The following is a 12746-nucleotide window of genomic DNA, read 5'->3' as shown; positions in this document are numbered from 1 at the left end:
ATACTCATCAGAGTCATTAGGCCTATAGCACACTCCTACTCTCAATTTTGATCTCCCAATGCTTATGTCACACCAAACTGACTCGACACTGCACTGGCATCACTTCCTTGGATTTTATGTATTTCTTAACTAATAGCATAACCCCTCCTCCCTTCCTATCCAGTCTATCCTTTCTGTAGACGTTGTACTCCCCAAATTCCAGTTCTGCATTCCTTATATCTGTGTGACACCAAGTCTCTGATATCCCAACAATATCTGCCTTTGATGTTTGAGCAATACCTCAAATTCATCAAATTTATTTACTAAACTTCTATCATTGGTGTACACGCAAGTATACATGCACCTATTTCTATTCTTAGCTACCCTAACACAACCCATGTGTTTACTTGTACCGCAATGACTCCCAGCAGTCTCTGAAATATCCTGAATCTTGTTTTTTAGGCTTCTGCTCATTCCAATAGAACCAGTGCAAGAATCTCTTTCACCTCTGCCAGTGGCTACTGTTAATCTATTCGTCTTTGTATCCCCCCAAGCTAGCAGTTTTCCGACCCACCTAGCACTGCCTCTATAGCATCAGCAAATATTCTTGCACCCTTTCTATTTAAGTGTATCCCATCCCTGTAGAAGCAATCTCTCCTGTTAACAAGTACAGACCAGGCTGAAAAAAATTCTACCCCTTGAGCCTTGCACCATCTTTCCTGGGCCGAATTGATCGACAAGGCTCTCATCATATACTTCCTCCTATCGTGTCTGGGCAGAATTGCAGACACTTTCAAATTCAACTCTATTTCACGGCTTTTTTTCAACAGTGACCTGTACTTGTTAAGCAAGAACTGCCATTGTATATACCCAATATTTTGTTTGTAGTAGTGAACTACAACAGTAGTGTAAAAGGAATTGATTTAATTGTATTATATTGTGACTGCCTTCACAATGAGTTACCATGATATCGAACTACCTCGAATAAGTAACACTTCACTGATGGATAAGGCTACTGTTACTTATTCTCGAAAGATACCACCACCCAGACAACACAGTTTCAAGGCTTATTGGCCTATCCTCAGTTGGTGGGGAGGTATCCCGGTGTTGTAATCATGCCAACCCGGTTGTGAAGTATAATTTCGCATTGTGAGAGATGCTAAATGGTGTATATAGTAATAGTACTAGAAAAATAAAAGCACAAGGTGTAATAAAGGGGCAATTCTCCAATGCATTATGCTATAGTGTAACTATATCTCGAACTTGATAGTGTAAGGTATAACATAAAACTAGATAGTGTAATATGTAGCATTGCATTTAGAAATCTGTTAGCTAAGTGTAGTATTGTTGATTTATCAATTAAATTTATTAATCTTATTAAATTTCATTGCTAATTAATTAAATTGTATTTAAGTGGAAATCATGCCCCAGACTAGAGCAGCAAAGCAACAGTCACAAAGTAGCAGGAGTGCTGTGGCTCAGGGGAGAACTGAAGGGGCAATTCTCCTACACATTACAGTCTAAAAAAATGTGCAAAATGTGAAATATTTGCAGACCTTTCTAGAACAGGACATGATCTAGCCAAGGATGATGTCTTTGTGTGTGCTAGGTGTAGAGAATGTGAAAAAGTAGGCTCCAACTCAGTGTTTTGATGGGTGTCAATGAGAGTTTGAGGAGAAGGGTAGATTCCCTCAAAGGAATTAAAATGGGGCCCATCAAGCTTTCAGCTGCCCAACTCAGTACTAGAGCTCACTCTTGTGCATCAGGCAACACAATGGCAATCTTCAAGGCAGAATGTGCTGGTCCCACAGGAGCTAGTTGTCTGTGATACTATTTCAGGGAAACGAGAAATATATTGTGCAAAAAAGATAGGCTGAATAGGACCAGGGTATGTCTACCATTGTCAAAAAGGTGATGATGTTGTACAATTTGGAACTAATGACATTAAGAGTAAGACATCTGCTGATTTACTCAACAAGTACAGGTCAATGTTGAAAAAAAGTTGTGAGTTAGGATTATTTTTGAAAGTGTCTACAATTCTGCCCAGACACAATTGGAGGGAGTATATGATGAGAACCTTTCAATCAATTCGACTATGGAGAGATTGTGCAAGGTTTATGGGGTAGAATTTTTCGCAGCATGGTCTGTGCTTGTTAATGAAGAGTGCTTCTACAGGAATGGGATACACTTTAATATAAAGGGTGCAAAAATATTTGCTGTTGCTATCGAGGCAGTGTGAAGCGAGTTGGAAAGCTGTTAGCTTGGGAGGGGGGATTCACAGACTAATAAATTAACAGTAGCCACAAGCAGAGGTGAAAGTGATTCTTGCACTGCTTCTATTGGAATGAGCAGAAGCTTGGAAAACAAATTGCTGGGGATTTCAAGAACTGCTGAGAGTCATCATGGAACAAGTAAATATATTGGCTGTGTTGGGGTAACCAAGAGTAAGAACAGGTGCATGTATACTTGAATGTACACCAATGCTAGGAGTATAGTAAATAAATTTGATGAATTTGATTTTTGCTGGTCAAGACATCAAAGATGGATATTGTTGGGATATCAGAGACGTGGTATCACACAGATATAAGAAATTCAGAATTGGAATTTGGGGAGTACAGTGTGTACAGAAAGGAGAGACAGGATAGGAGGAGGGGAGGGGTTATGCTGTTAGTTAAGAAACATAAAATCTAAGGCAGTACATCCAGCTGACATGGGTGGCCAGTGCAATGTTGAGTTAATCAGTTTGGTATGACATAAACACTGGAAAAGCAAAAATGAGAGTAGGAGTGTGTTGTAGGCCTAGATTTTGGCCTGAAATCTCAACTAACATGACTGTTGTTATTTCAAGGGAGGGATAATGACTGAATTAGAGTTAACATAACACAGAATTTTGGACAGAGTATCAATGTAAGCATAACATAAATGCAGCACAGAAAATTTAACTTGATATATCACTTCCTTCACAAAATTATGGATAACACTTCAATAATTTTTTGTGGAAGTTATCTTAGTCCGTTTGAACATATTGTTTTCATTGTGTTTTGTAATCTGGATAAAATTCACTATGGTTGATCAATTAAACCTAAACTTATAGTAGCAATATATTCTGCATAGCATATTGTCAAAATTCAGTTTGTATTTTAATTGCCTCTGAGTCTCTCTGTAGCTCTTTCAAAAATATTAAAATTTTTGCTCTTTGTTGCTTCATATAGTGTACATTTGCTTTTAATTTTTTTTATTGAAAAGTCAAAAAATATTGAATTAAATTCAGAGAATTTTAACAAACAAATAAATAGCATTCACATTTCTTTTCTGGAATAGCCCCAAAATAAAATTTGTCAGTTGTAAATTACACATAAAATACAGTGCTTTTAAATTTCTGTTCCAAAAAGTAATATTTTCTCTTTTTGATCTTGTTTTGTATTGTTTTTTATCAGTACAAGTTGAAGAATCTTAGTCATTAGTTGGAGACAGCTTATGATTTTACATAAGGAATAGACTGCTCTTCCTGGGCACTGATGTTATCTGAAGAAGAAGCAGGAAAGAACTAATCAGCAGTTTTAGATTAATCATCAGACAAATATAGAGAATCTAATATTATAGAAAATGTACCAGAAACTTTGCTCTTCTCAAAATATTTGTGTTGATAATAGCAAAGTACACAAAAAATTCCTACATTTGGCTGCTTCATTGATCCCAATTGTTATAACAATTAGGATCAGTGTTAGAGACTGTATAGAATGAAGGATTCCTGCACTCTTCATTACATTTAATCTCCGATCAGGTGACCCACTGACTGGAGAGTGAATGAATGGATGGACCAGTCAGAGTGGATTATCTGACTGGAAGGTGAATTTCCAGTCAGATGATATACATTCATTATTCCCACTGAATTTGGATTTTGAAGGACTTGGATTTTCTCTTTTTGTGAGAGTCTACTGTTTAAAGCAATTTTTTCTTCTTACTGGATATGTAAACAACGATCAAGGTATTCAAACCATTCAATTAAAAAAAAGTTTTTTCCTTTCATTACATGATGGAAGTGTGTCCCTCATTACATTTATAAATATATTTTGTAAATTTTAAAAAGTATTTTATTAATATTTTTTTGTTCATTATTAAAACATTATCTTTGTTATCCTTTTTCACATTTTTTAGAGGCTTCAGTAAGGATTTTGAACCCTGTGTTGAAGAACTTGTCTCAGCTACCCTTACAGTTTATAAAGAAGCTATTAAAAATCTTTTACCGACTCCAGCAAAATCTCATTATCTTTTCAATTTAAGAGACTTTTCCAGAGTTGTTCAAGGTTTGCTCCTCTCTGTTCCTGAAACAGTTGAAGACCCATCATCGTTAAAAAGACTTTGGGTCCATGAGGTTTGTAACAATAAGATATGTTTGATATATGTTTATTTTTTTGAATATTTGATAATTACAAAGAAAAGAACAGTTTCATAAGCTGTTTGATTGTTTTGTCCAGAATATTTCCGTTCATTGTTAATGTTTAGAGTAAATGAATATGTTATATTTACAGTCATTGCATCTGGTGGAAATGACTGTAAAATTTTCAGTAAATTATACCGAAATTCAAAACATGGATTACAAAATGAATGTAAAAACTGTAAAGTTTGGATTTTAGCCAAAGGCTTTATTTTAAGTTCCTATCAGAATAAATATATTTCTAAAATTATGTTATAAATCTTTATTGTAGTAGTAGTAGTGATTACTCTATGTAATCTCTCCTCAAATAATCTCTTAGTTGGTTTAGCATGGAAAGAACAGTTTTATACCTGAAAATTTTGGCATATGGTAAACCCTTGGTTTTATATACTTTGATTTAATGGACTTCAGATTTAATGGAAGAAAAAAATTAGATTGGCACCAGAGTACCACTGTATGTCCAGGGTAATTTATCTTCTAATTATGTATGATGTTATGTATCAATCAATAAAATCAAGATGAATAGCATGTGTTTTTATTGTTTTACTTTATTTCACTGTTTCTAGTACATACATATACAGAGTAACTGTTTAAAATTTCAATTATGTGGGATGCAAATGGTCTCAAAAAATAACTTTTAATTTAAAGGACATTTGGTAATAATGGACACCCCCCCATTAGCCCATAAAATTGAGAGTTTACTGTATTATAAAGATTAATATGCTAATTTTTTAAAATTATTTTTATTTCCAAATTTGCCATATTGTTATTCTGGAGTAACTAGCTTTAAAAAGTCTGTTCAAGGATTTATCTTAAGCCTAAAATAATTGATACTCACTTGGGAAGCCTTCACTTCAAAGTACTTATATTAGTCGATTTCTTTTTTGTGATTTTTGTTAGTGTTGTTCATAATAACAAAATTAATTATAAGTATATCTTTCTTTAACCAGCATGCACTGCAATGTTCTGATAATTTAAAAAAAATATGTTCAAGCTAAAGTGAAAGAGAATCATTAGTTAATGAGACAAAATAATAAAAAAAATTAAGAATAAAATGTTTTCTTTATTTTCTTTTCTTTATCTGGATAACAGATACCCAAAGTTTGGTCTGAAATGTCAACAAGAATGCAAAGTAGATCTGACATAACTGTTTCAACTTTTCCAGAACTATATAATTTTTTTTTAATTAAAAGAAAGAGTAACTTAAGCTATTGTAATGGATTAAATGACTTTTAGATTTTTTTTTTTTTTTTTTTTTGGTTAAGTACTCTTTGGTTTGTGTTTATGCCTTTTTTGTAAAGCACAAACTTTTTTGTTTGTGCCTTTTTTGTAAAATTTAATTTGGTATTGTTTTAAGAACACAATATTGTTCCTAATCCTTATTTATTACATTATTCCTAATCAGATTACTGATATTACTTTACTATTCATGTATTATTGGAATAATTATTTAATTCAATTTTAAGGATAAAAACAATTTAATTTGATTTTTCACTTGGCTTTTCTTTAATTAATTAATTTATTTATTTATTAATTTTTTAAAATAAAGATAAATATTTTCTTGGTGTTAAATTCTTAATTCTAATTTTAATAGATACCTTTTCAAGTTTGAATTGAATTATATTCTCTCTGACCATCACCATCATCATCAGCCATTTTCAATCCACTGCAGGATGAAGGCTTCAACAGCATCTTTCCAGATCCTTCTATTTTGTACAATAGCCATCCATTTACTCCCCACAAACTCTTGAATTTCATCTGTCCATCTCTGTTCTTGTCTTCCAGGCTTTCTTTTCTCTTGGGTACCATTCTATTATTTTCTTAGTCCATCTGTCATCATGTCTTCGAGCTATGTGTCCTGCCCAAGTCGGTTTTGGTTCTTTAGTTTTGATAAGAATGTCCATTACTTGAGTTTTCTGCCTAATTCATGTGTTCCTCTTTTCATCCAACAATCTGATTCCTAATATTCCTTCTTATCCAACAGTCTGATTCCAGGATCCTACAGGCCAGTAAGGCTCCTGAAGTTGATGGCATGTACAGGTAGTTCTTGACTTTATGAGTTAATTTGTTCCTAGTGCGTGCTCGTAAAGCGAAAACTCCTGAAGCTGGAATTTATTTCCCATAGACATAATGTTAAAAATAGGGGTTACATTCTCAACAATGAAATTAGTTAGCTAATCAGTTTATGTTTAAACAATGATTGATTTATTGAAAGAAATGAAAATGTAGCTGTAAAATCAAGCAAATTATAATCATTGAGACATTATTTATGACTTACAAATGTTAAAGAATGTTTATCCTTCATCATCATGAACTAAATGCACACTCGTTGATCACACATTATTGGCTTGGCACTCATTGGTTTGTTGCACAAGGAGGAGTCTTCTTCAGAAATGTTTCAAGAGGCATTTGTTTCCAAGATAATCTTCTCTTTTAATTATAAATTTCTTGATTGCATGCATAAGCACTTTTAATGGCACACACAAATTGCAACTAACACAATTTGCGAGGAGTAACAAGTTTACGAAGCTTAAAAAAAAGGAATGCAAAGAAGATTCTGAAAATTTTTGTTTTTATACTATTGGAGATTTCAGTAAAGGGGAAACACATTTCACCATAATAACGTACAAAACAACACAAATCCAGCTATCGGTATTTTTGCAAATGCAAGAAGATTGAGTTTACTACCCGTTTATAATTGTTTGCAGTAACAGAAAAGCTCAATAAACCAGAAAGTGCAAATTGTTTTTATTGTTTTATGGTCGTGATCTCCGGAAATGTGCTTTAGAAAAATATCACAAAGGCGTTCAAAATTGATTCTTAAAATGGAACATATGATAACAGTGAAAGTATAGTGCATTTTAATGATTTGAATTGATAATAATACAATTTACAAACCACGCTCACAACCTTTTATATGGTCTTAAGGTCATGCTCGTGGCCTTAAAAATGACATTTTCGAGAGACAAATAGCTTAGTTATACAGCGAAAATTTCAACTTCCGAGATCTTGAAACAAATTACCAAAAAACATTGTGTCATTGGGTTCACATTATGATATTTTAGCGATACGAGTGTCTCTAGGACGGATTAATATCGTAAAGTGGGGTACACTGTATTGTATGGCCATGCTCGTGGTTTGTAATGCGGTATTTATGAATGTTTAACATTCATTTTTTGCAGTTAATGTTCATATTTTCGATTTTGTTGATGCTTGGGGAAAAAAAAACTCGTAAAGCGAAAACTCAAAGTGAGAACTGCCTGTACTCTGTAATCTTAAGGGAGGTGGAAAGTGAGTGCATTGAACCATTGAGACTAATTATGAGAGCATCACTGGACTTGGGAGTGATTCCATTAGATTGGAAAAGTGCCAATGTGTTCCCAATACATAAGGACAGTTCTAAGAGTGAAGTGGGAAATTACCAGCCAGTTAGTCTAACTTCAGTAGTAGGGGAAAATCATGGAGACAATGATCGAGGGTGGAATTCAGGATCATTAAGATAGAAATGGAATTCTGAAGGATACACAGCATGGTTTTGTAAAGGGAAAATCATGTTTAACTAATCTGATTAGCTATTTTGACAGGGTCACTCAAGAGCAGGCCTTAGGGAATGATAATATTAAGATATTAAGATAATATTAAGATCTACTAATAATATTAAGAGTAGGAGACCGGCAGAATTACTTAACAAGTACAGGTCACTGCTGAACAAAAGCCGAGAATTAGGGTTGAATTTGAAAGTGTCTGCAATTCTGCCCAGACACGATAGGAGGGAGTATATGATGAGAGCCTTGTCGATCAATTCGGCCCTGGAAAGATTGTGCAAGGCTCAAGGGGTAGAATTTTTTTCAGCCTGGACTGTACTTGTTAACAGGAGAGATTGCTTCTACAGGGATGGGATACACTTAAATAGAAAGGGTGCAAGAATATTTGCTGATGCTATCGAGGCAGTGTTAGGTGGGTCGGAAAACTGCTAGCTTGGGGGGAGACAAAGACCAATAGATTGACAGTAGCCACTGGCAGAGGTGAAAGAGATTCTTGCACTGCTTCTATTAGAATGAGCAGAAGCCTGAAAAACAAGATGCATGGTATTTCAGAGACTGCTGGGAGCCATTGCGGTACAAGTAAACACATGGATTGTGTTAGGGTAGCTAAGAATAGAAAAGGTGCAGGTATACTTGCGTGTACACCAATGCTAGGAGTTTAGTAAATAAATTTGATGAATTTGAGGTATTGCTCAAATTCATCAAATTTATTTGATGAATTTGAGCAATACCTCAAATTCATCTTACCAAAGACGTTGTACTCCCCAAATTGCAGAACTGCAATTTGGGGAGTACAACGTCTACAGAAAGGATAGACAGGATAGGAAGGGGGGAGGGGTTATGCTATTAGTTAAGAAACACATAAAAACCAAGGAAGTGAAGCCAGTCGACATCGCTGGACAGTGCAGTGTTGAGTCAGTTTGGTGTGACATAAGCATTGGGAGATCAAAATTGAGAGTAGGAGTGTGCTATAGGCCTAATGACTCTGATGAGTATAATAAGGAACTGTACAGGGAAATAGAGTGGGCCAGTAAATCAGAGAGTCTTATAATAGGAGATTTTAATTTCCCAGATATTGACTGGAATTTGGGGGCTGGTTACTCACGCACGAGCAGGGCTTTTCTGGATTTATTGGATGATTGTTTTCTACATCAGCATGTTCGGGAGGCAACTAGAGGGAGTAATACTCTTGATTTGATTATCAGCAGTGATTCTTCATGCATTAAGAATCTGCAGATAAATGAACCACTAGGTGGCAGTGATCACAGTGTGCTGAAGTGGGATTTACTCAAAGAGGTAACTACCATTAGGGGTAAAGGGAAGGGTTATTGCTTCCGTAAAGGCGACGACGATGGACTGAGACAGTATTTATATTCTATACAGTGGGACCAACTGATGATGTTACCAACAGCAAATGCAAAATGGGAGGCATTCAAAGAACTTATCTTGGAAACTACTAGGCTTTACATACCAACTAAGAAATATTGTTCAAGGTTTAAGCCTAAATGGATGTCAGATGAACTAATGAGGCATATGGCAGAGAAGAAACATGCATGAAATACATACAAATTAACACATGGCACAGAAGCTTATGATATATACAAGTTGATCTGTAACCAAGTTACCAAGGAGGTTAGGCAGGCGAAGGCATATTACGAGAAATCTTTGGCAAGGGATGCAAAGGAAAACAGCAAAGAGTTCTTTACTTAGGTAAACTCTAGAAGGAAGGGGATGAATCAGATTGGTCCACTTGATATTGATGGGTCAACTGTTGATGATCCTGCTCAGGTAGCTAACAAACAAAATGAATATTTTGCATCGACATTCACGCATGAGGAGTTAGCAGCAAGGGGAATGCCAGAGGTGTATTCAACTCTAGCAGTAAGCTACAGAATCTTGAAATAACTGGGAGTAAAGTGGAGGAGAAACTGTTGAAGATAAACACAAGAAAGGCACCCGGGGTGGATGGGATCTATCCAGTTATATTAACGGAGGCAGCAAAGGAAGTAAGCAAACCCTTAGCCATAATTATGAGAGCTTCCTTGGACTCAGGGGAGGTACCCATAGACTGGAAATGTGCAAATGTGACCCCAATTCACAAAGGAGGATCAAAGGCTGACACAAGTAATTATAGACCTGTGAGCTTAACTTCTGTTCCAGGAAAATTAATGGGGGCACTGGTTAAAGAAGCACTGCAGGATCATTTAGACAAGACTTCAGTTATAGCTCAGACACAGCATGGTTTTGTTAAGGGGAAGTCTTGCCTGACCAACTTGATTGGATACTATGATGCAGTCACAAAAGAACTGGATGCAGGGAATATCTTTGATATTATATACTTGGATCTTAGAAAGGGTTTTGATACTGTTGCACATGGAAGACTGCTACACAAATTGGAGCAGTGTGACATTGGAGGCAAATTGCTGCTATGGATAAAGGGGTGGTTGAGGGGGAGAAGACAGAGAGTGGTAATCAATGGACACTGCTCATCGTGGACTAATGTTATTAGTGGAGTCCCTCAGGGCTCAGTGTTGGGTCCATTATTGTTTTCTGTATTTATAAATGATATTGATGATGGTATATCAAGCTTAATGTCCAAGTTTGCAGATGATACAAAGGTTGGCAGGGTTGTCAAGGACTCTACTGACACTATGCTGCTGCAACAGGATCTGGAAAGGTTGAGCAGATGGGCTGAGAGGTGGCAAATGAAGTTTAACATTGACAAATGTAAAGTACTACACATGGGAAACAGCAACCCCAGAGCAACGTATCAACTCTGTGGTACTACACTGACAGTGGTAGAGAATGAAAGGGACTTGGGGTGGTTGTGCAGGCAGATATGAAGTTCTCTGAGCAGTGCAGACGGGCTGCAAGAGTAGCTCACGGAGTATTGTCAATGATATACAGGAATTTTTCCAGCAGGGATAAGGAGGTGATTATTCTATTATATAAGGCAATGGTCAGGCCACACCTAGAGTACTGTATACAGGTCTGGAGGCCTCAATTCAAGAAGGATGTAGAGCTGCTGGAACGAGTACAGAGAAGGGCAACAAGATTAGTGAATGGAACAAAGGGGTGCTCTTACGAAGAAAGGCTTAAGTTTTGCAAATTACAGTGTCTGGAGACTAGGCACCAGCGAGGTGATCTGATAGAGGTGTATAAAGCCTTGAATGGTTTAAGCATGCTCAATACTGATGGGATTCTTCCTCTAGCTCAGAAAAATCGCCTGAGAGGGCATAAATTCAAATTGAGGAAAGACAGATGTAGGATAGACGTGCGGAAATTTGCCTTTAACCAGCGGGTGGTTGGTTGGTGGAACAGACTTCCATCCCTTGTCGTGGAGGTTGATAGCCTAAATAAGTTTAAGGCTCAGCCGGACAGGTATTTTGAACGAACAGAGGGGTGAAGTGGAAGTGGGTTTTTTTTTTTTTTTTTTGGCTGATGCTGCATAAGCTTGCTTTCTTGCATAAAATGCCTCTGCTAATGCTAATGATTTCAGCAAAGCACTTGACACACTCAGTCCCACATGAGCGGTTACTTTATAAACTGGAACGGGTGGAATCACAGGAAAAATCCTTAGATGGATAGCTGGATGACTTCAGGTCAGGACGCAGTGGGTTGTGATAAATGGTTATTCCTCAAATTGAGTTGATGTAAGAGGTGGGGTTCCCAAGGATCAGTATTAGGATCATTGTTGTTTTTGATTTTCATAAATGACATCAATGAAGGAATAGAGGGTGTGATGTCTAAATTTGCAGCTAATGTAAAGACTGGTAGAGTAGTTAATGATCACCGCCAAGCAGAGCTTCTTCAGAGTGACCTAGATAGACTTCAAGGATGGTCAGAAAAATGCCATCTATGCTTTAATCCAGAAAAGTGTAAGGTATTGCACCTGGGGAACATTAACCTGAAAAAAACTTATACACTTGGCGGAGTTGAACTAAAGCCAGTAGTGGAGGAAAGGGATTTGAGTGTTATGATACAGTCAGACATGAAGTTCTTTGAGCATTGTAGACTGGTTGCAAGGAAGGCCCATGGTGTCCTATTGATGATTTATTAGTTATCTAACAAAATTGTAGCAGTAATCCCAGAGTAAAGTATCAAATTTGTGGTACTACACTGACAGTGGTAGAGAATGAAAAGGACCTGGGGTAATTGTGCAGGCAGATATGAAGTTTTCTGAGCAGTTCAGATCATCAGCATGAGTAGCGCATTGTCTCTTGTCAATGATATACAAGAAATTTTCTAGTAGGAGTAAGGAGGTGATTATCCCCTTGTGTAAGGCAATGGTCAGGCCGCACTTTGAGTACTGTATACAGGTTTGGAGGCCTAATTTTAAGAAGGATCTGGTGGAACGAGTACAGAGAAGGGCAACAAGATTAGTGAATGGAACAAAGGGTTGCTCTTGCAAATAAAGGCTTAAGTTTTGCAAATTACAGTGTCTGGAGACTAGACACCTGTGAGGTGATCTGATTGAGGTGTATAAAGCCTTGAATGGTTTGAACATTAGCATTAGTAAAGGCATATGATGCAACAAAACAAGTTTATGCAGCATCAGCCAAAAAAAAAAAAAAAAAAAAAAAACACTTCCATTTCACTCCTCCATTCGTACAAAATACCTGTCCAGCTGAGCCTTAAATTTATTTAGGCTATCAACTTCCACAACAAGGGATGGAAGTCTGTTCCACCAACCAACTACCCACTGGCTAAAGGCAAACTTCTGCACATCTATCCTACATCTGTCTTTCCTCAATTTGAATTTATGCCCTTTCAGGTGAATATTC

At 36.5% G+C, this 12746-nt stretch overlaps 1 protein-coding gene across 1 annotated transcript in view; it reads left to right on the top strand.

The window, feature by feature from the left end:
- Positions 1-12746, top strand: part of Dhc36C (Dynein heavy chain at 36C) — a 592122-nt gene that overhangs the window by 217603 nt on the left and 361773 nt on the right. Inside the window, exon 28 of the mRNA XM_090380456.1 lies at positions 4138-4354. Coding sequence (XP_090236582.1) covers positions 4138-4354 — 217 coding nt within the window. The remainder of the gene's footprint in view (positions 1-4137; positions 4355-12746) is intronic.

This window comes from Mastigoproctus giganteus, chromosome 8, assembly GCF_048544385.1.
Source record: "Mastigoproctus giganteus isolate SK-2022 chromosome 8, ASM4854438v1, whole genome shotgun sequence".
Lineage (NCBI taxonomy): Eukaryota > Metazoa > Arthropoda > Arachnida > Uropygi > Thelyphonidae > Mastigoproctus > Mastigoproctus giganteus.
Note: the sequence above shows the minus strand (reverse complement) of the source record. Positions and strands in the feature narration are given on the sequence as shown.